Here is a 27,993-nt window from a genome sequence, read left to right as displayed (position 1 = left end):
TCCCATAAAAAAATTAGGCATAGATTGTACCAGAAGCTCGAAATTCATATAAGCCTAAAATTACATAGCAAACATCAAACTTTGGAACCTTGTTTACATTGATTTTTTGAGAGTTACCACCCATTCTCCTTTTAAAGAGGCTCTTATTTGCTTTTCCGCACGGGTTGAACCTGTGACCTTTCTGATTTTGCGCTCCTTAAGTTGTCCTGAACTGAACATACTTACCTGATGAGATTCTAATTATTTGCAGCAACAAGACAGAGATCAGTGTTCTTGTGTGCCACCACACCAGGAGCTTCAAACATATCGATGTCTTCCTTCCTCGTTCCAGGTGGCAATTCCCAATTAAAAGCATTAAGTAAATTCGCGAGAGCGAGCTCTGCGCTCGCGACTCCAAAGTTGATGCCTGGGCAGATTCTTCGACCCGCACCAAATGGTAAGAACTTGAAATCATGGCCCTTGTAATCGACTGAGATTCCAATGAACCTATCGGGATTGAATTCCTCGGGGTTCTCCCAAGATTCTTCATCTCTCCCTATCGCCCACGCGCTGACAAACACCCTAGTCTTCGGATCGATATCGTAACCGTTGATCTTGCAGTGCTGGGTTGTTTCTCTTGGTATCAATAAAGGAAGTGGAGGGTGCAACCTCAGAGTCTCATTTATTACGAACCTGATGTACCGAAGCTTAGGGAGATCAGCTTCCTCAACCTTTCCTTTATTTCCTACCACTTCTCTCACTGTGCGTTGCGCTTTCTTCATCACCGCCGGGTTCCTCATGAGCTCTGACATTGCCCATATAACTGTCGCTGCAGATGTGTCTGTTCCCGCAATGAAAATATTCTGCCAAGAATTTCAACAGGTAAAAGTAGGAGCATTATTGAGATGGAAAACGTCAGGTACGTTATTGCTGAGTTAATTTGGACATGAATCGTGATCTCGTGCTGATAGAGATGCCATGGCAATGTCTGTATCTGTAATGAGATCTTAATTAATTCGTTGTTATGCATGCCCCATAAATAATGTAGGCAATTAAAGCTAGGATCACAAACCCAGTGGTCGTGCCCACTTCTTGGCCCACCAACAGAAAACGATCTTGGAACCATTATATCTTTATAGGGGTGGTGCTACACGGACCCTACATCGGACAGGTGATGCGTCGGCACCATGTCCCATATAGGGTCCCATGTTTTTGAGTCACTACAGCACCACCCGTACTGCAGTGATTTAATGATAAACAGTTTTCAGCCTACCAAATATTCTATCAATGAATACCACTAGATAGTTTCTTGATAGAGTTGCCCTTCACCATGCTCTCCCAAGTGCCACCCTGGCATTATTTGTTTATTCGTATCTTTATTTAGTTTTTTCGAAGCAAAAAATGACTTGGAAGTTGGGAACCCCTTGTGACTCCTTTCATACTCCTCCATTAGAGTTAAAAGCCGTCTTTTTTTTTTGGATTTTTTTTAACACGCTGTCTTTGATGCAGGGGAGACTAGACTCAAATTTCTCCTCTACCATAATTTTCGCTGATACTTACAGAATTTATATATATAGCAATATTCTGTATCAGGCCAAAAATGTCTGCCCAATTGAGGTACTGGCACCATTTCCATGCTCCTACAGTTTCCACTGATTTTTTTTTTAAAAGAAGGATGGATTACCACAATGGTAATCCAGCCAGCTAAATTAATCAAAAGTGGTTGTTACATAAAAATATACACCTCACAACCAAGAGTGTGTATTGAAGTCCATATCAGAAACTACAGTTTCCACTGATATTAACTGAGATATTGTTTTTTAGATGATGCAACAGACGAGGAAAAGGATCTACGTACCATGAGAGCTCCCTTGATATGATCCATAGAGAGCTGCTCTCCTTCTTTCCACAACCTTAACATAACATCAACAATGTACTCTTCAGAACTCTCCTCCTTCTCCCCATCCTTCAAATGTTGGTCGATCACCTCCTGATAGAACTCGTCAAGCTTCCTCGAGTTCCTCTTCAGCCTCCTCATCTGCCCAGTCAACAGATCGATCCATCCAAACCCTGGGAAGTAATCAGCCACGAAAAGACTCGCCATCAAACCATGAGCCTCATGAAGAATCTCCTGAAACCTACTCTTCTCTCCATACTCACCTTCATCCTTGTACCCGAACGCAACCCTACATTGATTTTTAACCGATCGAGTGTTCAAATTACATACACGAATATATAATTTTCAATAATGAATTTAAGACCAGTTTAGCAAATCACACGACGTAGTTTAGCGAAGTAAGCCATATATCTCTTCAACCAAATAAAAATATGAAATAGTTAAATATTTGAGAATATCCAAAGGTTTTTAATTAAATGGACACGTACAGATATGAACACCTACCTGCATATGAGATTGTTAGCCATCCGTATCATGTGTGCAGTGATGTTAACCACCGATTTGTCATCAGCACGAGCTTTGATCGACTCCACCATCATTTGTGTCTCTTGTTCACGGGCTGATACGAACGAGGGGAGCTTCTTAGAGCTGAGAAGCTCGAGGATGAAGATCTTGCGCAGGTTGCACCAGTGATCGCCGTATGCAGCTGCAGCGACGTCACAGCCGTTGAAGGAGTATTCTTGAAAGGTGATGAGAGGAGGTCGGGAGCAGAAGGCGAGGTCGTGAGTTTTGAGGACTTGTTGGGCGACGGAAGGGGAGGAGATGACAAGTGCAGGCACTTTGCCAAGGTTTAGCCGGAAGAGGGGGCCGTAGGTCTTGGAGAGAATGTAGAAGGAGCGGTGGGCGATGGGGCCGACCTGGTGGAGGTTTCCGATGATGGGTAGCGGCCGTGGGCCTGGCGGGGCATTGGGTTTGGATTTTGATCTGGATTTGTATGAGGAGAGAAGGAATGGGAGGATGATAATGAAAGAGAGTAGTAGTAGTAGTATGACCGAGACTGCCATTTGCTCTTGTGAGGAGTGGAAGTGATGGGGTTGCTTATCCATACATATATAGAGTAGAGCAAGTAGCATTGGCTGTGAAATAATTTCTTTTTTCTTCTCATTTTTTTTGTTATAAAATTTTGCATGAGTGGTACTTGGTTGATTGCTTTTGTTGCCATGCATTTGCTCGAAACAAGTGGATGTTGTGTATGTTGGGACAAATCCGGGGCCTAATAGTGCAAGGTCCCAGTGAATAGTAGAGCAAAAGTAATAAAATGAACACACAGAGTTACGTGGAAAACCCCGCTAAATGAATTTGGGGTAAAAACCACGGGCGAGGATAGAAGAATCCACTATGAGAAAATTTTAGGTGTTACAGTCTTTTTTTCTAAGGAGAAACTCTCTCTATTTCTCTTTCACTCTTAATTGGAGACACTGAGATGATCTGGACTTAACGCTGGGAGAGCTATATACTGGTGAGATTGTGGTAGGTGTGTGTTGTTACTACAGTGTAAAAACCTCGCATTTTTGAGAAGCAGAAGTGTACGTCGAGTTAAGCTTGACATTCCTCGTGATTGAAGAATTATATGATGCTAGATTATGAGTCTTACATTGTAACGGGCGACGGCTAGGTCGACGGCAACGGCTACTAGGACGGCGACGGGCGAAGGGCGATGACGACAGAGTCCAAAATACAAGAGAAAAATCCAAGTTCACCGGGCGAGGGCGATGGCGGCGGGCGACAACGACAATGGCGAGCGATGAAAATTGAGGCTTTTGATTTTCGAATGATCAGGGATTTTTGTTTTTTAATTTAGGACCGAGTTGGAAAGGGAAAGATAAGGGGAGAGAGAGAGTATTGGTTTATATGGGGCTAATGAAAGGGTATTTTGAGGTTTTTAGCATGATTCTGTATAAATAAAAGTCTTTTACCTACTGTATTTTAGAAAATAGGTTTAAAGATAAATACAAAAAAAGAATTGGGTTTAAAGATACAAGTAATAATGATCAAGTTTATTAATAAAGTTGAATAAACAAATGGGCCTACAAATAAAAACTCGTTTAAATAAAAAATGCGCCCGAACTAGGGTTGCATTCGGTCCGGATACATCTCGGATATGATGATTATCATATCCATATCCGCTTACTCATCTCAGATACGGATACGAATATGGATATACTTCGGTAAGAAAAATTTATAACCATATCCGCTAAAATCGGATACGGTTACGGATATACATGCGGATATATAAACGGATACAAAACAAATATGAGAAAACTAGATAGTATTGAGAAAAACATAGTTCATGTGATATAAAAGAATTCGTTAATATGTTCATTATAACTGAAAAGTTAAGATTAGACATCTTAATAATCAAAATTAACCACAAATCCATAATCTAAGAATTGAAACTATGGTAACAATATGACTAATATGTATTCAGATATTTCGGATACGGATACGGATATTTCACTATAAAACCATATCTATAACCATATCCTATCGGTTATAGATTTGAGTACCTATATTTGTATCCTAACAGATACGATTATAGATATTTCCTCGGATATGGATACAATTTAGCACCCCTAACCCGAACCCTTACTTTTATAACCACTAAACAAGTTCGTAGCTCATTTGGATTATCAAACATTTAGCTGTAGCTCATTTGGATTATCAAACAGTTAGCTGAAATAGCTTGGCATGCATCATATATACATTGGAGGATAATTATCTTACAGATTCGTTGGTTTATAAGCATCGAAATTGCAAACGCAAAAGATAAAAATAAAAATAAAAAAGCAATAAGGACTTCCAACCCTCGGCACATAAAGTCATTTAACATGGTCATTTTTTGAAACAGAAAATAATAATAATAATAATGCGCAACTTTCGGAGTTTATGTGACATACACTACAGTCAAAAGATATGTTTTTCCCCCACTGTTCCACATGTGTTGTACTAATATTGACCTTTCTGCCAATATCCATTACTGAAATCAACAGTAATCTTTATGGCTTTAAAGAACACCAAAGAACGGGTTGGCAATGGCCGAGTTGAGTTCAGATCCTGCAGAGTTCAAAACAGCCATGTCGATCTTCTCTCTCGCCAGAAACAAAAACTCGTCGCCCTCTTGTTTCTCAAATCCACATATCTCTAGAAACTCGATGCCCCCTCGAACGCTGCCAACCCTATCCTGTTGAAAATGCAATGGGGAAGAGAAGAATACAGTGAAGAAATGAAGATAAGAGATCATTGGCACTGTTCTAAGATCAGCTCATGGATTCAGTTTAGTACCTGGAAAGTTTGATTGTTGAGTCTAATCTTCCTAAATTTCTCCTCATCTGGGTTTCTCGCAACATTTCCGATATAAGTAAGAAGTGTTTGGAACGCTCTCTTTACTTTAGCATCGTCATCCTGTCCAATCAACATAGAATCGGACATGACATGCAGAAGAAATTAAGTATTGAATACAAATTGCGACTAAATTGACACTTCAGTTATGCCACAACTCTCCAATCAAGGAAGTTGAAAGTCGTAGAAAAACTAATATACAAGAATCACAAGTTAATTCTTCAGAAATACTGCACACAAATTTCACATACTAATCCAGCTGAGACCATAGTTTACCTTGTGCGTTTGCTTGAGTGATCGTAAACAGTCTCTCATGCGCTCCGCCTTTGTAGCAGGTCTGACTGGTAAAAATGCACTCTGGAACAAAATTGCCAAGGTACAATTTATCTCAAATCTAATATCTTCAAATGATTAAAATGAGACAGAGAGACATTCCATTCAAGCTGCACCTTTTTCTCCGGCACAGGGGAGGCAGGTTTAGGAGCTGAAGGTTCTTCAGGAGGTAACCCGAGTTTCCGCCTTCTCTCGGCCTGAAATATACAATAATATGATGTTACTACATAACTGTTTTTCAGAAATTAGCATGCCAATAATATCTGAAATTTTTGGATTAGATTAGTGCAGATAAATCTAGCATAAAGTAATCATATAGTAGGTCTCAGTTATATCTATACCAATTCACAACATCCAACTGCATTCCTACTTCCTATTTTCCAAATTTTTCTTATAAATATGGCAAGGGATATAAGAAGAAATCAAGCAAGAAGGGAAAGGGAAAACCTGAGAAAAAATCTGATGTAAAGCTGTTAAGAAGGCTGTAAAAGAAAAACTTGCAATACAGGATAATTACATAAGGAGATTTGCGACTCGAAGAATTGAAGGTCATTTAACGAATACATAGAACAAGAGACGGATAATCTATGAAAATCGAATAGATCAGCATATGGAAAATTCCTTCCATATAAGTAAAACATTTAAAATTAAAGACATACAAATTGAAGAGGCAAACAATAAAGAATATGTAAAAGCTATTGAAAAGATTATGACAACATGACCTTGTCCTCCTCCAACTTCTGACGAATTTTCTCTCTCGCCCTCTTCTCTTCCTCTTTCTCTGCCTTTCTCAGTGCCATTATTCTAGACATAAAAGAGACAAACTTATAACTCATTATTCCAAAGACGGCTGTGCAACACAGACCAAATGTATGGAAAACATAAAATATAAACATAATACTTAAAAACAGTCAGAGTATAACCGTTTTCTTTCATTTTCTTCCTCCATTCGTTTGGCTTCTAAAAGCTCTTTACCAATGCGTATTCTTTCCTATGGAAGACACAACAGACACATTATATTAGATACCACAAAATATACTCCCAAAATATAAGATTGTTACAGATAAATAATTGAGGATAAAGTCAATAAAAAAATTTAGAGTGCAAATTAATAGAATTTGCAAAAATCACATGCATATATGAACAATTACCATGCTAGCCCAGCAACAATACGAAAATCTATATAAAGATGCGGTAATTAACAATTCTAACTTTCAACAATACGAAAATCTATATAAAGATGCGGTAATTAACAATTCTAACTTTCCACACTTGAATTATTCCGTGAAAAAACTAAAGAATCTTATTGTAGGCCTTGAATTATTCCGTGAAAAAACTAAAGAATCTTATTGTAGGCAACATCTGGCTGGTGGCACATTTGAGATGATCGAAAGATACTCCTTTTCACACATGCACGACCATATGTTTTTAAATAAGTGGATTAAAAGTTGAGGCAAATTTCTTAAGCCAATGACAAAAAATGATTACAAAATAAGTCTAATTTCAGTTATTGTTGTATTCAACAAGAAAGAAACTGTGAAATAGCTTATCATATTTAACATACTTCGGGCCTCATGTGTGACTAGGTCTAGGTGCACTCTGATAGCAAGGTGCCAAATATTTGTTGCACGAGTCCGGGGCTCTGTTCAGGTGCCAGACACTTCAAGAAACATAGAATGGATAAAGCATATGACAGAAACAGAAACACTACTACAGAATTCATTCAGATGTGTAGGGTAGGAAAATATTCAAACAACAAAGTTGGATTATACAGAATTTTAAGAATTTATTAAATTATTACAAAAAATATATATGAGTCTACATGGAAATTAAGGTGATATATGAAACTCCAGAAGCAAACAAATATTGCAATGAAGTTAATCTCTTCTTTTAATCCATTTGATTTATATTTGGCACCTATAGGATTATTTTCTTGCTTAGAAAACTCAATATCTTGGAAAACATCAACTTCACAAGAATCCAAAAATTTAGAAGTCTGAAAAGAACGATGCATCCTTATGATCACCAACCAGTCATACTGATCTCTAATCAGAATATGCTAAAAGTAAACTTGATTAGGAATTCAGTAACAAACAATAAAATTAAACAAGACAACCAAAACACGAGAAGGATTATACTCCTAGTGCATATTGATTTTTTTTTTAAATCGTATGAAAAGTGCAAACAAGCTCTTCAGATCACATTACATTGTGCTGAAATGATATGTAATACATCGGCAAGGAAAGAAACACATCAGAACATGTGAGTTAATACCTTTTCTCTTTCTCTTTCCATTCTCTTCTCTTCTTCTTCTTTCTTCTTGCGAGCACGTTCCCTGCAAAGAATGATATACTTGATAAGCACGAAGTGAGTCAGGTGACATAGAGATTCAATTGTGATATTGGGATAAGTAAGCAATTAAGTTAACCACTATATTATAGTTATTCAACGTGGATATAAGATATGGCGGCTCTTTAAAATGCTCAGTTTTTCTTGTTTCGTTGTCCTAAAGAAACACATGGACCGCAAATAGACCAATTGGAAGAGTTATTTATTTTGCATTCTAGATATTGCAAAATTCACAGGGTGCCTAACTCTAATCAGGATGGAACACGAGCTATGTGAGAAACTGTTACTTCACCCATTATGTAGACCCCCGTTATGTAGATGCAGGTCCAGTAGCTACTGAAAAGCAATGAATTTATGTTTTCACTGGCTATTTTGGAGGAAAATGAGATATTACTAGTCCATGGAAATGAATATTTTGATGCAAATTTTCACTGGCGATACACTGTCATGAATTTGTGAAATTATATTTAGTAAGGCATGGTTTCCAAACACTTGTTTTATGCTGGATGGATCTCAATGTTATTCATAAACATATTTCTGAAAATTACCACAGTATCACTGAAATAACAAACAAATATTAAACAAAGCATATGTCAGTTTTCAACTGTAATTCTTCAAATAGTGAAAAGCCTTATATTAAGTACATGACAATGCAAGGATATGGGTCTGGCTATGATCTATTTACATAAGTGAGTCACATGACACCAACCAATCGCGAAACGTATCAGCGAAGCAAATGAGAAACTATAACAGAGAATAACTCACTTAGAATAACAAGTTTATTCGACAGGATCTGGAGAACTGGAGAGATATGTATTAGAGCAATTATCAATAAGAAAAAGGTGACTCTGAAATTGCACCAAGTACCCAGGGATCAAACTTGATCATAATCAAGCAATATGGAGGTCCAGATAGATGCAACAATTTACTTCAACAATTGCCAGCCAAGTAAATTCACAGAAGCAGGATGGTTCATTACGAGGGCCATTCTTCAATGACTATGAATGGGAAGAGGAATCTCTATTCCGTCTCTTATTTTAAAAAAGCCATGTCGAAGAGCCCCTGGTCGCCAGAAGCATGTTCCATTCAAATAACAATACATATTGAATGTAGTCAAGGTAAAGGCTGTCTTACATCTTCGAATAAGAGCAAAACAATGCTTTAATATAATATGCAATTTGGTAGATATTACCTGGATTTACAATCTTGGGCAAATAGAATTCAACATGCAATATAATTAGCCAAAAAACAAACAAACAAACAAACAAACAAAAAGAAAAGAAAGCAGGTCTAGCATTTGGGAATGGACTATAAAGGTGGAAGATAAAATGATGAAAACAAACAAATTGACCGCACATCAATCAAGCAATCAAAAAACAACTGCCGTACTTACATAAAGGAAAAAAAGATCCTACCTCCTCAGGAAACCGTAAAGTAAATTGACCATGTACAACACTAAAATCTAGCACTTGGGAAGGGACTATAAAGGTCGAATATAACTTGACGAAAACAAACAAATTGATCATGCAACAATCAAGCGATCAAAAAGTTTTACGGACTGCGATACTTAAAAACAAAGGAAAAAAGATCCTAACTCCTCAGAAGATCATAAATAAAGTATATTGACCATGTACAACACTAATTTGTTTAAGAGAAACAAGATTAAAACATACCTTAGTTCCTGTGCTTTCTTCTTTACTTCTTCCGGCGTTAGAGAAGGTTTGCTAGCTTCCTTTTTATCATTAACAGGCACCTGAAAGTTTTTTCGCAAATAAGGTATTATACTGTTATATTGATAATAGCAACAAAAGGTAACATTACGCCCAAAATTTTGAAGTTACACCTTGCAAAATAATCATGCTCTGCTAAAATTCTCTAAACTAATTAATAGAAAAAATATATTAGGAACATAAGCATATTATAAGACGGCTATCGGGCTAAATTACTTCTTACAGGAGATAAATATCATAATATTTATGCATATGTAAGTAACATATGTATAAATCAACAATAAAGTCTGATTTAGCATATGTCTTATCATATTCACAAGTTGCTTCAGGGAAGTTCCTGCTATGTGCAGAACAACATGGCATTGCTTTGAGTTCTAGATGAAGAATACCAAGGTTATCCATAAAACAACTGCAAAGAATGTAGTATTCATATTTCTTGAACTTTTTTTATTTCATTCAAATCTTAAAAGATGCTCATGATTGAGTAACATGCAACTTTTTTTTTAAACCACAATCAGACAGGGAACATACAAATAAATTTCCGAGAGAAAGAAGGTTGAGTTATATCAAAATGGTCCATTCATTTGACCCTCAATATATGAAATGGCACCTTGAGGTGTATGAATTCTTCAACCAGAAAAAAAAAAATTATAATTCTGTAAAACTTAGTAAAAAAGTTCCTCCTAGCATCATGATGTAGTGCTTGGGGGGGTTGGGGGGGGGATTAAAACCACTAAAAGGAGGATTAGGCGTGCATGCTGCAGCATACAAAAGTGTCCTTACATGGCGTTCTTTTTTCGAACATCATTCTGAAGAGGAATTGTTATTAACAATGTTATCTACAAAATAAAATATTGTTCTCAATGTAATACTCTCACACCTAAAAAAGCATTAACTTAATGTTGAGAATCAAGTGGATTTGTTATTTTAAGAAATATCTATATTTCAAGCAATAAAAGAATCTTACTTCAGTTTTTATATTCTTTTTCCGTGAAATATATTGTCCTAGTGTGGCATGGCATCTAGTTGCATAGGTACGGGTGCAGGTGCGGGTCATGGCAAATTTGTAAAAGTTAGGGTACGGGGACACAGCTGAATACACCCACCCACCCACACCTACGCACGCACACAACACACGCACGCACACAACATATATATATATATATATAGACATTGAAATTAATAATTTAAAAAGCTACAAACTATCTTAACTATCTCAATTTTCTCTTGTTTATTTTAAGTTCTTTTATTTGATTCAAACACATTACCAAATTCCCAATAGAGCAAACCTTTTGAAATTCTCACTTTTTTCAAAAAAGAATAGAAAAGACAAAGTCAAACTATCTCAAAAAAATTAAAAAAAATTGCCTAACTCAAACATCTCCATGACTAACAAGGACCATGCGACTTTTTAACTCCAAAAGAAGCATGTTTGCCATTCTTATCACTGTCATCCTAGCCAACAAAATATAAAAAATAAAATCCATTCTCACCTCATGGTAGACAAGCACATGTGGGAGATGATGTCATTTTCCACTAAGTGAATAAAAATTTGAGAGAGAGAGAGAAATTGTCCGTCTTTTTGAAGCCTTGGGTTGGGTTATTGGATCCAAAAGTAGACTCAATAGCCAAATACACTCATTTTTAGCTCTGGCAATTATCTTCTCACGTGTGAGAAAAATAAATTTCGCGTACTACTGTTTGGGTGCATAACCACACCCAAAATGTACCCGACATGGGTACTGCAGCCCGAACACCGTGTCGGGGTATCCTAGGTTTGCATGGAAGTAGCAATGAAGTGGGTGAAGGAAATAAAAGTCACTTCTACGAGTTTCGAATAAAAAAACATGTCCGTTTCTCTAAAAAAGCTATTTCCACTACTTTCTTAAATGTTAATGTGGCTCCTAGATGGCACCTCTACTTCCAAGAAGTTTTTTGGCTCCTCAACTCCCTAAAACAGCTCCAAAGTGGGACAAAAGTGTGCATAGGGCCATGTAGATTAGGTTCATATGAAAAGGGATTTTAAAAGTCAATCTATATCCAGTCTATTTCTTGTGCGGACGAATAACCATAAATCCAAGTATATCTTCGTGGAACAATAATTCATTCTATCTTAATTAATACATAATGAAACACTAGAGTCTAAGGCGTGTTTGAGAAAAATGCCTTGCAATCATTTGTCTTGTTATGTACAATAAATATGATTGGGTAAGTCTTGAAACAAAAAGGATTTTGCCATGCTGTCGTGGCCATATTCATCCTTGTATCCATCATTCTGTTTACCTTTTTGTGTATAAAAATAATTATTAAAATGTTAATAGTGATGAATGAGAGGCGATATCTTGGTGTACTTATCAATAGTTGTAATATATTTTTACTTGATATATTAGTTACTTGACTTACTTCCTAACGATATTTTTAATTGCAATCCAAACAAGAAAAGTGAATGAAGAGAAAGAAGTATCATTTCTACTACTTCAAAAAATGTGTGAAACAAACAAAAAATGCATTATTTTCACTACTTCCTACATCATAATTTAGGAAGTTACTTCATTGATCTACTTCCTACTTCTAATACTTCTTGTATCCAAAGAGGCCCTTAACCATATTGTCTATTAAGAAGTGGAGATGGATTACTTATGGACATTGTTTTAAATATCCCCGACATGGCCCGATATATCCTTTTACAGGGCTTACCGCAACCGATATGGTCTTTAAATATCCTTTACCGCTTTTTGGTTATTTTGAATGATAAATCCCTGATATGGCCGATATATTAGCCGATATGTAGACCAATATATCTTTTTATATAGCTTATTGCAAAATAATATACCGTGTTTGGAATTTTTGGGTGAGATATCAAGATTTCCCCATTATATCAAATGACATTTTGCCCTAAAAAAGCAGACTGAATGTTGCAACGTTGCTTTGCACTTTTGTTTGTTTTAGAAGGTTGATTAGTGATCCTAAACATATATTATTCATATTTTGTATGCTTAAATTTTATTACATATGTTGAGATTACATTTTTCATATTTTGTATGCTTAAATTTTATTACATATGTTGAGATTACATTTTAATGCATTATACTATGTATGTAAACATTCATTATGGCATTCCGATATTTACCACATATCACCTATATTTCCCCGATATCTGCAATCCGATATGAATTTTGGCCATCCGATATTTTCCCGATATCCAATATTTAAAACCTTGCTTATAGTAAGAGTGGGAATACTAACACCTTATATACAAATGGAGCTTCGATGTAGAAATGGCATGAATTAATACCAAATTTTCTTATTCTGTGATTGTGTGATGCATGTGTAAATCCATGAAATATGAATTTCTTTTCTAAATGGTTTAGAGCCTAGATGTCACATCTAATTGTTGTAATTTATTCCAGAAGCGCCAACTTTGAATTTGTATAGGAAGTATTTGCACCTATAACCCCTAATGCTTATGAAAGTAGCCAGCGCCACATTTACCAAAACCATTTAGCCGGATTACATAAAGTGTCTTATAAAGATCATTGAAACAGATTCCTTACTTCTATGTTCAACCATACCTTGTTTAACTCTGTGATGCTTCCATACCCAATTCACATCTGAATTTCTTTTCATCTCATACAAGTTCCATATTTTCTTATTACACTAGTTTATTAGATTTATAAAATGATCTACTATTTCATTAACTCTATGATTTTAGACTGTAGTGATATTTGACCAAAATAGGCAAAATTAATGACTACTCATTGTAGGCTTATTTATAGCTGCACAAAAGAGAAATAAAAACAAAAATATAAACGGAACCTTTTGAAGAGTCTCATGAATGTTGCAGCTTGATAATGAATTACATGCAAGGTGGAAAAGACAATTTTGCAGCGGTTATCCTAATAAGGTGTACTGAGTCATTGAAATTTAAGTAATTTGAAAGTTGTAGCTCTGGCTTCTTTGCGACTTCATTTTAGAGCTTTGAGTTTGAGGACGAATAAATTCAGGTATGAAACACAATATTTTAATATATCATGCCAGATGAAGCAGTAAACTATTTCAAAATTTTGATTTTAAATTTATCACAATTGAAGATTAAGGAAAATCTAGAATTTATAAATTAATTAAAGTTGAACTTGATGTTGTGCAGTTATAGAAGTTATTAATGTCATGCTAGGATACCCCGACATGGTGTTCGGGCTGTGGTACCTATGTCGGGTACATTTTGGGTGTGGTTCTGATTCCACACCCAAATGGTAGGAGTACATGAGATTTATTTTTCTCACACGTGAAAGGAGAGTTATCAAAGCTAAAAATGAGTGTATTTGGGTATTGGGTCTATTTTTTGGATCCAATAACCCAACCTAAGGCTTGAAGAAGACAAACAATTTCTCTCTCAATTTTTTACGCACTTAGTGGAGAATGACATCATCTCCCAGATGGGCTTGTCTACTTGAGATGAGAATGGATTTTGTTTTTTATTTTTTAGTGGCTAGGATGGCAGTGATAAGAATGCAACACATGCTCCTTTTGGAATTAAAAAATCAAATGGTCCTTATTAGTCATGGAGATGTTTGAATTACGCATTTTTTATCCTTGTTTGAGATAGTTTGACTTTGACTTTTCTATTCTTTTTTGAAACAAAAAGCCAAAATTTCAGAAGGTTTGCTCTATTGGGAATTTGGTAATGTGTTTGAATCAAATAAAAGAACTTAAAATAAAAAGAGAAACTTAAGATAGTTAAGACAATTGTAGCTTCTTAAATTATTATTTTCAATGGCTGAATATATATATAGACACACACACGCGTGCACACGCACGCGCGCGCGCACACACACGCACACACGCCTGCACACACACACACACACACGCATATATTCAACCGAGTTCTTGTACCCTGACTTTTACAAATTTGTCGTGTCATGTACCCGTACCCGCACCTATACCCGTACCTATGCAACCTAGGTGTAAACAAACAGGCCCTAACCAGAAAAAGAAAAATCATTGCTAGCCAGTCAAGCATCAACCTAGCATCTAGATAACCTAGCACACATTAATTATCAAACCAATATGCAGCACACAGTTGTTGATTCGTTCCCTTTTCCTCTGCTATTGACTATGTGATTGATGGTTCAACCTCATTATTAGGTCTCATACTCCTCTTCACTTGGTTAATCAGTTAAAAAAGCCTTTATATATCTAGTACTAAGTTCACATATAGCATTTTAGTATCTTGTGTACATTTTAACATCTTGTGTACTTCTAAATCTCATATAGCTTCCAGATGGCAACTCTTTAAAAAAAATCTCACACGATGAGCAAAAAAGGTTACATGCTATGCTCAAAGTGGCATCTTTCACTTCACTATATCTTATTTTAAGATCTTCCCCTAAAGAGACCATATGAAATGGACATACCATGGGGCTACGATGTTATCAGAAATAGCAAGCTGAAATTAGTAGGCTAAGGAAAGAAAAGAACGTACCAGAGGCATCTGATCAATATCTGGGTCATCCTCATGCTCTGCAACCCAATTTATAGCTGCCTCAATGCTGCTATTACCTAAAAAAACAACTATCACTGACAATTGTGTGCACTATAACCTGTTGACATGGTAAAAATATAAAAAGGGTAACCCAGTGCTCGATGCTCCCACTATTGTGGGACCTGGGGGGGAGTCAGTTGTACGTAACATTAACTCCACATGCAAAGATGTTGTTTCCGAGATTTGAACACATGACCTCTAAGTCACAAGGCAGCAATTTACTGTGACATTATATAAATATATTGTGTAACAATACAGGAAGGTCTAACATTCAATATTCATGTCCCTCAAGGTGGTACACAGTTCTAGAATGTATTTCCAAATCATTTCCCTTGATTTCTGAAGGGCTTTACTGGTCATATGATGTCAATAGTATCATATGACCAGTACATATGATTGCACAACTAATCATTCTATGATATTCTCCCCTCCCTTAAACAAACACACTTTAAGAGCGTGTAATGGTGGATCCAAAAAAAACTTTCTTAGAGGGGCAGATGAGCTTCTAGTTCTATTTTTTTAGTTGTTATATAAGTGTGGATTGGGGTGCAAACTTTTAAAAATAATGGGGGGGAATTGTAATTTTCAAAGCCTTTAAAATGTAATTTTGAAATTGTTAGGGTTGCAACTTCTCCCCTAGTGATCAATATAGATCTGCCACTGAGAACGTGTACAATACAATTAGAGGTATGGAATACATTGACCAACCAAAAGCATAAACACCTGAAAAGGATGACTGAGTATGAACTGAGAATGAACAGACTTACCAGAATAATGAAGCGCTCTTGTTGCACGTGCAGGCGGAAAGCCCATAGATTCGAGTTGTTCAAACAGACTTTTATCAACATCTGGGACAACCATCTCTGACAAATACAAAAAGAAGAAAATAAAACAACTGCCAAAAAGAAAATTATATAAGAAAAACCTTCTAGTCCTTTGTCTGATACACTAAATATGTGCATCCAAAGTACATTTACCATATATATATATATATATATATATATATATATATACGAGATGGTATTTTTACCGATTCTACTAACATGGGGTGATGTCCTTTTGAATTTCAAACCTGTTGAAGGCCTATGAATTCTGAAACTTCTCCATGTTCTCATAATCATCACAACTTTCAGGGTTTGGCATAATATTCCTTCAAAAAACATCTCTCCATTGCATATACAGTAGCCACTACGATTTTATTTTTAATAAAAAGAATGCATGCAAAATTGTCAAAGTGCCTGGTGGTACCCTAATGGTGATATTGATGCATAAAAAGCAGACCATTCACCATACAGTCTCACTCAGAGGAATTTTAGAATATAGTCGATATTTTACTCTCCCTGTTATGATGGTTAAAGATATTTCAGGACGTATGGCTTATTGAGTTATTTGAAAAAGGTTATGAATTCTGCAGATATATTTGGAGCCTACCAGATGAACCGTAACTTGGGCAGGTATTTTATTTACATCCATCAGAACTGGTCCACAGATACCTTCCTGATCCTTGGATGATGAGGATGACACAGCTAGCGGATCCAATTAGCTTGAATCCAAAAATTATTTAATTCAACTTTAACTCAATTCCCAAACAACATTGAAACTGTTAATTTTCAATTTTGGGTCAGTTTTCATTGTCAAGAGTTCAATAACCTATTAACTTAGAAGTCTAGATGTCAAAAACAAGTCTCTTCTTAAAGTTTTCATGCTTGCAAGAACAACAATGGTAACAAATATAGATCTATCAGTAAACGCTAATCTATCAACATATCAACAATCAAGAAAAATCTCACCTTGAGACAGATCGCTACTCTCAGCACCACCAGGACTCTCCTCAACGGCATCCGCCGCTTTGGGCGCCTCCAATTCAATCGGTTTCGCTGTCTCCATCGTCTTATCAGTAAAATCCCCATGGCCAGTCCTCTTCGTATGCAGATCCATTTCCTTCATCACAACCACCCCCCAAAAAAAGTCAAAAACCCTAATCCAAAACCCTAGAAACTCTTTTTGGTGAAAAAAAATTACTAATTCCGTACCGTTTTCGATCTGCAGGGCTTTCCACAAGTAGTGCAAACGAGATTGAGCACGGCTTCGGTGGATTCAGAGAAATTGGTGTGAGATGTGAGCTCAGCGTGCGATTGACCTCGTCGGACGGCTCTTTCAGTAAGGCCCCACAGTCTCCGCATTGTAGAGAGAGGCCCGCCATTGAAGCGCGAGATCGAGATCGAGATCGATGGGGATGGAAGAAAACGAAGAGGCTTGATGGAGACGAGATTTATGTAAATATTCCTTGCTTGTGCGGGATTTTAGTAACTTTACACGGCTGTGTAAGTGTTTGGGTCGGGTTTGGATCCGAAAGGATTTGGGTCTCCCATTAGATTGGGTCCATTGTTTGCGGGCTGGGCCTCACTAAAAAGCCCATACACTTCGCAAATTAGTGAAGACCTCGTAAATTTTCGTGGAGGCTGATTAGCACTTAAGTACCCTTTAATAGTTTCCCTAGTTAGGTGAATCGTTCAAAGTTGCAAGTTTATTTCACATGGCAATTAACTTTTCCCCTGCTAATCCTCTCAAGTAAATACGAGAGTTCTGTTTAAAAACATAAGTATGAACAGCAAACAACGAGAAGCCCTTTTCAGCAAAAGAAGCTCTTGTTGCTGTGAGTTCCATGGTCTTTGTTCAGCACCTGTTGACGAGAAAAACTGAATCAGATAACTTCGAAACTACGATGGGTGTTAACAAGAAAAACAATTATCTATCAGAAACATTCATATTATGGTTAACGGTATATTTGCCCAGTAGTTGATCCGGGGCCAAATAGAACAATGAACGGCTCATGAACTTCATATATTGTCGATTAACGGTCGCGGTATAAGCTGATGCTGAGCAAGATCAAGGACACATCTGCATTGAAACGAACAGTATCCATGCAGAACGATAATATTTCTTAATTGGCTAATCACAGGATCACACAAAGTTGACAATTGGCCCAAAATTTGAAGGGGAAAAAATGGAAATTTATTCCATGAATATGTCTGCAGATAATACGACTACAAGCTGCTTTAACTGCAACATTAACGTTACTTTCATCTTGAGGTGGCTCTTCCCAGTGATGAGATTTACAACATTCAATTCCCCCAGCTATATGACAAACAGGGAGAGAATACATGCATGCATGGATAGGAAAATTGACTTTTTTAACGCCCTTCACCGAGCTTTCTCTAGCTACAACTCTTTATCTGTAAATTATATTGGATGATACATGGGTTTTTGTTTAATTTTGTTAGTGAAATCTATCTTCGGTATAAGTTGGGCTTCGGATTTGCATATAGCTGCCGTCCACTAGGAGATTCATCCTTCCCCTTAACTCTCCTGTAGAAGAGAACATAAGCAGCTGATGACCTTACTTCGTCTTCATTTATTGGAGAAACATGGCCATCGTCAAAGTTGTACCATTTGTTTTCATCTAAAAGCTGCACAGAAGAGGAGAAACTGAGATGCATAACAAAATGACAAAATTAATTGCTCAATAAAAATGTTTTGTTGACTTACATACTAGAGTATTAGACTTTCATACTAGAATAGCTAACAATCTACATACTTTCAGTAAGAATTCAAATTTCGAAACAAACTTAAAAGGCATGTGACACTATGATCACTGAGAAATCATGTGTACTCTGAAGCAAGACCGAAGGTAAAATATGTTACACTATAATAGCTAAAAATCATTATACTTTAAGTAAGAATTCAAATTTAGAAACAAACTTAAAGGTATGTGTATTCTAAAGAAGGTCGAAGTATCAGCCAATAATTATCTGTATTTGTCATATCATATCGGATTTTTAATTTAAGCAACGCCAACCAAATCAAGCAGATACCAGCTACATTGGCCAATAACAAGTAATACATGTCAATATTGGCTAATAGAACTAAGACAAGACAGTGTATTTGAACTTTGAAGTATCAAAAGTTGATACTGTCAATATTGGCTAATAGAACTAAGACAAGACAGTGTATTTGAACTTTGAAGTATCAAAAGTTGATACGATAGTGCTAAGGAAAATAAGTAACCAGAAAGCTTGAGATTAACCAACTGGTTTCATGTATGAACATTTCCAATCTGAAACTACCAAAACCACCAAATGTCCCGAATCCTAACCCACAAAGGCAAACAGAGAGCATGACCAATACTTAGATTTCAAACCTTGGTTCTAAGTTTCCATTTATGGCTTGGAGAAAAAAAGTATCTCTTGTGTTTCAAGATCGACCTATGAATAGCTAGTTGACATAAACTCGTGCACTTTTTGCATCACTTCAATAAATACAATACAACATTTTAGGAAACCAACCTTGATGTGTGCAGTATAATGTCCACTTGCCATACTCCCGTAGTGGTTGCTTAAAGCATATAGCTCATAAAGTTGACGCTCGGGGCCTTGCTTGTGGGGAACGTAGTTGGTCAAATCAAGATCACGAATAGGGAAGTTGACAAAAGTTTCTAGTTTATGTTTTGTTGACCGACTGAAAGAGAACCTCTTTAGATGAATAACCAGCACCTCAGGAAGCCTCCACAAATCCAACTTCTTGCTAGCTTGCCGTTGCTGGTTGCATTTTGGACAGTACCTAAGTAGAAGCATGTCACAATTTTCATAAGTTTGGCCGCAAAATATTAGCTACTCAAATTAAAAGTAAAGCATATAGCATGTCAGATGATTCCATCTCAAAAAAATGAGTTTATTAATTATTTTAATAATTTATTTAGTCTTTATTTGTATTGCTTTCTGTTTCAGGCATTCTTATCTGATTTCTAAAGTTGAATACAGTTTCTGTAAAATTCCTAACAACATTTGCTTCTTCTACACCCATTCTTAGTATAGGAGATTTCTTTTGTTTCATGCTCCTTTGTTGTACATGCTTTGGAGCTTGTTCGATAAGGTTAGTTATCCGACCTGCTGCTGGCCTTGTAGTAAGCAAGCCCAACCCTTTTGGTCATATTTAGCTGAAATTATGTACCAAGTTAAAGAATTTGTTTGAGAATAATTTAAAGATAACATCAGGTTGACAATCAATCATATTTTTTTGGCCAACCTATCATCATGACATGTTCTTCGTAGCAACTCTAGTTTGGTGTTAAGAGGTTTAGATAATTGTGATGAAGGTAAAAATATTTGATATGGAATGACCAGGTCATGTGACTACCTGAGAGATGTTCTACAGGCATATTATTGCTGGAAACATGTATATATTTTCCATACCATCAGTTTAAGAGTGGAAGTTTCTCCCATGATTCCTTGGAAAGGGTTGCAAAAATTTCAAGCTAGTGAATTCTTGTGAGCAGTATAAAGATACTATACAAAAATTTTATATCGCAGAAGTAATTCTTCTTCAACATATCAAATTGATTGCTAATATACTAATATTGCTTATTTATTATATTGATGTATGGTATGTTACGTATGTAGCCGAATGTCAAGGGTGTATACAAACATCATTTTACTGGAAATCAACTCTAGACAAGTAAAGTAGTGCAGTGTTTCAGGTAAACACAGTTTCCCCATAACAAAATTTAGGAGCATATTACCTTTTTTCCCAGTTTGGCAAGTTCATGTGTTGTGGTTCTTGAAATTCCTTTAAAAGGAAACGCTCTAAATGATGTTGAACTAAAATTAATGCTCTTTAACTAGAAAAAAATTTAAATTACAAATTTATAGAAAGGTATGCAATGTGCATAACTAATACTTTTAATAAGGAATTGTGAGACTGACCACATGTCTTCGGGTACGAGTGGCTCTTCCCTCAAGAAGGCATCCAAGCATGAATATAGTGAAAGGGGTTCACCACGAGCCCTTTTGGGGGCAGGAGCATACTTAAATACTTCAGGGAGATTCTCCAGATAATGTGTATCATATTGCTTCTGATCCTTCTGTGACCAATTGATAAACACTGTTACCGGTGATGATGATAGCCTAAGAGACTTCTCATCGGTAGATAAACTGATGCATTCATTATCATCATCAACTAAATGAAGCTCTGGAGAGGCTACCATCGGTCTTAAATTCTCTGCTTCTTTATCCTTAAGATCACCTTCTGAAGAATTCACACATGCTTTATCAGTCCCAGTATCCTCGTGGGCATCTGATGAAACTGCAGGTGTATGTGAGATATCAGAAGGAAGCAACTCCTCGCTTCGCAACATAGGGCTAAGCATAGTATGAGCTATCCCCTGTATATCACTACTTTTGACAAGTCCATCACATGAAATTGATGCAACAAGAGGTATGCCATACGGTTTCCAGACCTTTGACCTGCTGCTGCCGCCAGCAGAATCACTGAATAGAAATTGAATGACAGAAATAGGGAGTATCATAAAAGTGTACTATACAAATCAGGCAAAGATATCTACAAAACATAATCATCACAAATTCAAACTTATGAGCCATGAACAAGGACCGGGAAAAAAAAAAGAATAATTTAAGAGGGTCTATACACTCAACTAGATAATCCTAAGTTAAGCCACTGATGGAATGGCTTAGAGAGAGAGGAAAAAGAAAAGAAAAGACAAAGTATCTAGCAATCAACTGTGAGAGAGCATGATACAATAAATTAGACTGAGACATGCAGTTTATGATAACCTCAATACAAGAATTAAAAGCTTTAAAATTCAATGAAGCAACAGAGGTGAACTTTCCATGCATTGTGAGAGACCATCAGAATGGTGATTGACCCTAAACTTTAACCTCTCCAACTTGCTGAGCAAAGTCTTTCTCTATATTCATTAGGCATGTACATTAGGCACCAATAAAAGCATAAAGTGATGATACAAGAAAGAACAAGATGACAAGGATTAAACTCTGTACACTAGATAACAGGAGTACATAAAATGCACTGTAATAAAGATATTAAAATGAATACCAGGTTGCAGTTAAAATTGATGAAAAGTTGAAACACAAATAGGAAGCTATTATTATATAGATGAATGGTGATATCAAGGACGTGGGGAGTTGGTCGTATGATGGAAAAAAGTGTTGTAGTGTTACATGATCAAAACATCTTTCAGAATCAGAGATAATCATAATAAAACAAATTTAACACGAATAGAATACCAGGAGTTAGGAGGCATAAGACATAACACAGGTTAGACGATGGTATATGATATTAATGTGGATAAAAATAAGGAGTAGAAAAAAAGGGGACCAAGGACTACTACTAAACGTAGAGCATCTGAATTATGATAATATGTGTACTTCTCTAAATTGAGGGTAAGATTTGAGGGCTTGTGCATAGGGTCTAATCCCATAAAGATAAATTTGTAGCAATCAGCAAAGGAAAAGATCTCCACACAAAGAGGACAGATGCAATGAAGACTAAAGGCAATATAATCAAGACGCAACAAACTTAGCCCACAAAATAACAACTCCATATATACTAAACCCTGTGTAAACTAACTTTATACTTACACCTTCGAAACAATTGTAAAGAGCTGTAAAACACTAGGTACTCTAAAATGCAGATACTCTAGTCTTCCATTACCCCCTTACCACAGGCATTTTAGTCATAAACTAAAAAACAAAACTTTATATTACGAATAGAAGAGCGATGTATAAGATGACTATTTCCGAATAGAAGAGCGATGTATAAGATGGAAATATATTCCAATTAAAGCAATCAGTAGATAACACGAAAATAATAACATGTTACCCGAGTATAATCAATATATGGTTTATCCTTTGTACAATGGACCTCAAAAATAAGTGATGCTAATTAATAATGAAAAAGGGTGTAAAATAAAACCAACATATTCAGTAAATGAGAGCGAACTTGATGATGACACCAAAAAGAAAAGAGATGGAGCATATATAAAACTAGAAGTTATACATCTAGGAATAGACAACTTTATTCAGTAAGATATAAGATAAATGTGAAGGATAAAGTCTAGGATTTGAATACTAACACTTCTTCGCGGTGATGCACAAATTGAAGTAAAGTTGTGTTCTTCACTGGCTTTGGGACCTTGTATGCTGCGAGACGGTCATCATCTTTGATAGTAGATAGTAGGAGTAATGGATCCTCAAGAAACTGGTGAATCATGTTGCCATGTATCTACAAATATTGCTTTCAGTTTTAGTCAGCTGAGCAAAAAAATATTCAATGCTAGCAATGTAGTCACCATTTGTATAAAGAACATCCTGAATGGAAACTCCAACGAACCTCTGCAAGTAAAAGTCTCTCCCCAGTCTTCAATGAGCATGCCATGCTTAAAGATTGGATTAGATCCTTGCACCGGCCTTGCTTTGGAACACTTACAGTGAATGGTGTCGGCAATGCACTCCCATCACTCGAGAAGACCACGATGGTCATGGTTCGAGCGGAAGCAGATTGTAGAGGCAATGAAAGGTACATGAATGGATCAAAAGTCACAGAAACTTTCGCACAAACGGGACATACCAGAGTTGATTTGTATTGTCCCTGTGAAATTTTCATTAGCCAAACATAAATCCTAAGCTGGCAGTCTGTTCATGATGACGGGGGTCACCCAAAAATATAGCTAATGCGGAATGTTAATCATAATCAATTAAGTGAAATAAGTTCATGCTTTAGCTATGATATTTTGCAATGCTTGACATGTTTTATAGAATTGGATTTTAACCAACCATAGAGTGCATCTATAATCGATCTCATTTATACAACATTTTCAAAGGACCCTAATAATCCTCAAGAAAAGACTCTAAAAGTTTGCAACTGATCATTGCTTGCTATGTTACCTGGGTACTTCTACCATGAAGCCACACCCATACCCAGCATATACCCGTACCCAAACTCCTTGGACACTCCTTGCGTATATGCATACATCTATTGGGGCATGTACTCAATTAAACAGTACATATTTTAATTTAGAACACTTGTCAAACATTTCCTGGGCGTACATCCTACACTTCACATCCATTTCTTGAAACTTGTTGGGTTCCAAACTGTGATGCTAATGGTTGTTTGGGTGTTTAGTTCAAAAAACGAGCATTTTTAAAGATTATAGTCCACATAATAAAAGAAACATAAAAAGATTATAGGAATTTCAGTTCTCATAACACGTGAAGAAAAAATATTGATCTCATATAAGCTTTTAATTCAATAATATATATATATATATTATATATTAATATATATATATATAATATATATATATATATATATTATATAAGAAAATGGATTATGCTTGGTACCAAGCACAAATTTTGTGCTTGGTATTGAGGTGCCTATTTCTCATCCACTCATTCCAATTCCCAACCACTCCCCAACCCATGTGAATGTGGGCCCCGATTTCAATGATAGAGGGGAATATGTCACCTCACTACAAGCACAAGTTTTTGTGCTTCGGTACCAAGCATATCCATTTCTCTCTCTCTCTCTCTCTCTCTCTCTCTCTATATATATAATATATATATATATATATATATATATATAATATATATATATATATAGAAGAGAAGAGAGAGAGAGTTGATCTATGTCAACTTAAGTGGATGTCCACCAAACTTTTAGCCACTCATTTATATATATAAAAATCTATTCATATCTTTCATGGATCCCTAGGCAACATCAATGACTAAAAGTTTTGTGTAGACAACTTTTTGCTATACACTTAAGTTGACACAAGTTTGCTAATATATATATATATATATATATATATATATATATAATATATAAAAGAGATTAATGGGTATCCTTGTCATAGGAGGGGATTTCCTCATCCTCATAAAGTAGGAGAGAGTGTGAGTTAGTAGGGATTTGTATCTACTTTATGAGGATGGTGGGGATTGTGCCACATAGGCGACAAGGAAGGAAATCTCCTCCTATGACAAGGATATCCATTAATGTCTCTCTCTCTATATATATATATATATAGAGAGAGAGAGAGAGTCGTGTCCCGGTACCCTACCTTTTGCAAATTTGATGTTTCCCGTACCCATTCTACTACCAGTATCCATGCAAAATAGATTGCTTGTGTACTTGTTCAGGAAAAGGGATAGACATTTTTTATAGATAAATTCATAGTTTTCTTTATTTTTCTGTTTGGGATCATAAATGCGTACGAGCAAGAAGAAGGCTTCCTTTTCCCATGCATGAGAGCACAACCACCTCTGATCCACAACAGTCCCATCAAAAGCATAGCAAAATAGCAAAGCCTACTAACATAATATGATTACAACTAACAATCCCTGTCATGAACGCACCTGACACACATCAACAATAATAGAATCATTACGGGCAATGTGGTTTGCCCAGTATTCATCAGCAACTTCTTCATCTGGTCGTCCATCTGCATCTTTGGTCTTTATGTAAGGTTTATGTTTCACACGGTTTAGGTCTTCATGAAGTCCATCCAAAAGAAATGCCAAAAGCTCCTGATAGGACGAGGAAATGAATCATATAACATTTAAAAAATAGGATAATGTTAAGGTTAAGAGTTCAAAACTAAATTGTGGAAGAAAAGTTTTCAACCTGAGAATCATGCTGACTATATCCACTAAACTGAGGTGCAAAGCGAGCAAGTTTTGTTTTAAATGGCTTAGGAGATATTGGTGTACGCCCGGGAGCCCATAGTTTCCTCAGCAAGTCACCAAATGCTATAGCCAGCTCACCCTACATGACTACCAAGCAATTCAGTATACTGAATTCTTTGCACATGTTTGGTATCAAATATTAATAACAACAAAATTAAAGACCTGTCATAATAGTATATATTTATTTTTTCATAGTAAAAATTTTACGCACAGAACGAATTATGGAAAAGGGTTTTAACACATAAGGGATGAAAATCAACCCCAAGTTTAGCAAGTACCCTGATGTCCACCAGTATAACATGCATGCTACTGCAACCACATGGTTTACTGGCTATCTAACTACAGCCAAGACAGTCGTATTTCTCATGAAATATTTATCACAGACTACAGACTGCCTAAGTAGAATGCAAAGGAAACTGAATATAAGTAAAAGATGTGAGATGAAGTTCCAGTCCTTGTAAATATATCTAGATTGATTGATATAAACCAGTTAAAACATTGATACTACCGGTACCAATAAATATATTTTGCTTTAGTAATCCTGTGCTGCAAAACCAAAATGATATATGGAAATCAGGTGCATGATAAAGACAAGCCAGTAAGAAGAATGCGGCGGAACAACTTGGGACAATACTAATGAAGGGTAAAAGTTGGAATGCATGTGAAGCGCATAAAAGAAAAAAAAAGGGATGACCAAGAGAAACTTGTAATAATAACTACATAATGCAACAAAAAATATATCTTGTTGCCTTTCATGGTTCAATGTATATATAGACCCCACTACTTTCTCAAATAACAAAAAGAAGAGAAGCATAGTGTGTGCACCTGACTAATCAAGGAGAATGGGAGAGGTTATCCTTAATGAAAGTATCAAATACCTATATGGAAGGCTACTTAGAGCCAGACAATGTTTTAAGTAAGCTCCAGAAGGAAAAAGGCCAGAGGTTCAGAACAGCTAGCATACCATTTTAATGCTCTAGCTATTCCTAGTTGGTTATTATCTATAATCCTGAGGTACTGCTGTGTGTGTATCTCTTTTTTTTACCGTGTAACAGCACACTATATCCATGCCGGCAAATCCTTGTTTGTGCAACACCGGTAACTATAAATGTTAAATAGAAAAAGGAATGGATATTAACAAAACTAGAAAGCATGGAAATATATGGAATGGGAAAGACTAGAGTAAGAGTTACCTTTACCATCCAAAAAAAATCAATTTTAGCAGATCACTTATGCATGTCTAAGGTAGTCAGATTTAAACAGAAAAGGTCCTACTAGGTGGAACAGGTTCACCCAGGATCACAACATTCACATTGTAACAGAGTAAACTTGCTAGTCTACTGCCAAACTTTAAGATATCACGACTAATGTCAACACCAGAATCTAACATACATTTCATATAAGCATTTAAATATCAAACAAAGCAAGCCGGTGAAAGATAAATTTCTTTATAGAGGTTCAACATACAAAGGCCCTGCATAAGACAACAGTGCCAACAAACAATAGTAAATTGATGCAGTTAACGCAATAACTCTCATAGATAAAGGACAAGCCTGATGTAAGAAAGACATTCATAACGAAATATAAGAAAGAGATCCATAAGAAAATATAAATAATACTTTAGGTTGAATGTGGCTCTTGTTCGACATAATTCAGACTCAAATGGAGCACTTGATATCAGCTCAATTAAGTAAAATAGCTCAATAAAGAATTTGAAACTCTATAATAAGTGAGTCATTGAATCAACATGAGTATTGCAAGTTAATTTAGGGGCATAAATTACAGGTCCTTGTATAGCGAAAACCATAACGCATATTACAAAAGCAAGAAATTTAACAATCTTTAGCAAACATGTAATGTTTTTAATATTAAGATCAAAGATGAATAGACTTGAAGAGGGTAGATAGCAATCACAAAAGTAGAATGTCAAATATGTTACTCACAACCATGCCCAGTGGGTTCTGCCAATTAATTTCTTTACGATAATCGTCACGAAAGTATCGAGCAAACTCTGGCGTATGAACAAGACACTGGATAGCACTATTCATGAAGCAGGTATTTCCAAGGTTTTGCAGCCCAGTCAGACCTACTGAAGCACCTCTTGTACCAATGCTATTACTCCCATGCAAATTATTCAAGTCACAGCTTGGCGAAGCTCGGTACTGACTTTGTGAGAACTCTGAACTACATATCCTGGAGATGTTCTTG

General features: G+C 36.1%; 3 protein-coding genes across 4 annotated transcripts in view; all 3 read right to left on the bottom strand.

Moving 5' to 3' along the window:
* LOC109830108 (cytochrome P450 71A1-like) lies at positions 1 to 3,238 on the bottom strand. Of its 2 annotated transcripts, XM_020397264.1 has the most exons (5): positions 2,381 to 3,238; positions 2,140 to 2,165; positions 1,838 to 2,049; positions 222 to 842; positions 1 to 143 (listed from the first exon to the last, which is right to left on the bottom strand). In XM_020397264.1, exons 1-4 carry the CDS (start codon positions 3,100 to 3,102, stop codon positions 237 to 239), a joined length of 1,566 nt encoding a protein of 521 aa, XP_020252853.1. In that variant the 5' UTR covers positions 3,103 to 3,238; the 3' UTR covers positions 1 to 143; positions 222 to 236. The 2 variants fall into 2 exon arrangements, with proteins under 2 accessions (XP_020252853.1, XP_020252852.1); XM_020397263.1 differs by having other exon boundaries at positions 1,838 to 2,165; positions 2,381 to 3,231.
* Positions 4,710 to 17,512, bottom strand: LOC109830107 (chromatin assembly factor 1 subunit A-B-like). The gene is given in 13 exon segments (XM_020397262.1): positions 4,710 to 5,117; positions 5,219 to 5,338; positions 5,552 to 5,632; positions 5,725 to 5,805; positions 6,331 to 6,412; positions 6,532 to 6,599; positions 7,883 to 7,943; positions 9,631 to 9,710; positions 15,170 to 15,246; positions 15,997 to 16,092; positions 17,020 to 17,170; positions 17,263 to 17,382; positions 17,385 to 17,512. Coding segments are annotated over 13 exon segments (1,242 nt in total). The 5' UTR covers positions 17,433 to 17,512; the 3' UTR covers positions 4,710 to 4,940.
* Positions 18,203 to 27,993, bottom strand: part of LOC109830106 (ubiquitin carboxyl-terminal hydrolase 5) — a 28,271-nt gene continuing 18,480 nt past the window's right edge. The window contains exons 6-13 of the mRNA XM_020397261.1: positions 27,729 to 27,993; positions 25,724 to 25,864; positions 25,456 to 25,626; positions 23,435 to 23,692; positions 23,178 to 23,326; positions 20,992 to 21,555; positions 19,576 to 19,849; positions 18,203 to 18,699 (exon numbers count right to left, since the gene is read on the bottom strand). The exon at positions 27,729 to 27,993 is cut by the window's right edge and continues 131 nt beyond it. Of these exons, the coding sequence (XP_020252850.1) occupies positions 18,520 to 18,699; positions 19,576 to 19,849; positions 20,992 to 21,555; positions 23,178 to 23,326; positions 23,435 to 23,692; positions 25,456 to 25,626; positions 25,724 to 25,864; positions 27,729 to 27,993 (2,002 nt within the window). The 3' untranslated portion in view covers positions 18,203 to 18,519. The remainder of the gene's footprint in view (positions 18,700 to 19,575; positions 19,850 to 20,991; positions 21,556 to 23,177; positions 23,327 to 23,434; positions 23,693 to 25,455; positions 25,627 to 25,723; positions 25,865 to 27,728) is intronic.

This window comes from Asparagus officinalis, chromosome 2, assembly GCF_001876935.1.
Source record: "Asparagus officinalis chromosome 2, Aspof.V1, whole genome shotgun sequence".
Taxonomy (NCBI): Eukaryota; Viridiplantae; Streptophyta; class Magnoliopsida; order Asparagales; family Asparagaceae; genus Asparagus; species Asparagus officinalis.
This window is presented reverse-complemented; position numbering and strand designations above follow the sequence as displayed.

Coding starts and splice junctions, on each gene's coding strand:
- LOC109830108 (XM_020397263.1), bottom strand. CDS start 3,102: ATGCATGGCAACAAAAGCAATCAACCAAGTACCACTCATGCAAAATTT. Junction 2,166..2,380: donor GCTAACAATCTCATATGCAG/GTAGGTGTTCAT, acceptor AAATCAATGTAG/GGTTGCGTTCGGGTACAAGG. Junction 843..1,837: donor ATATCAAGGGAGCTCTCATG/GTACGTAGATCC, acceptor AATTCTTGGCAG/AATATTTTCATTGCGGGAAC.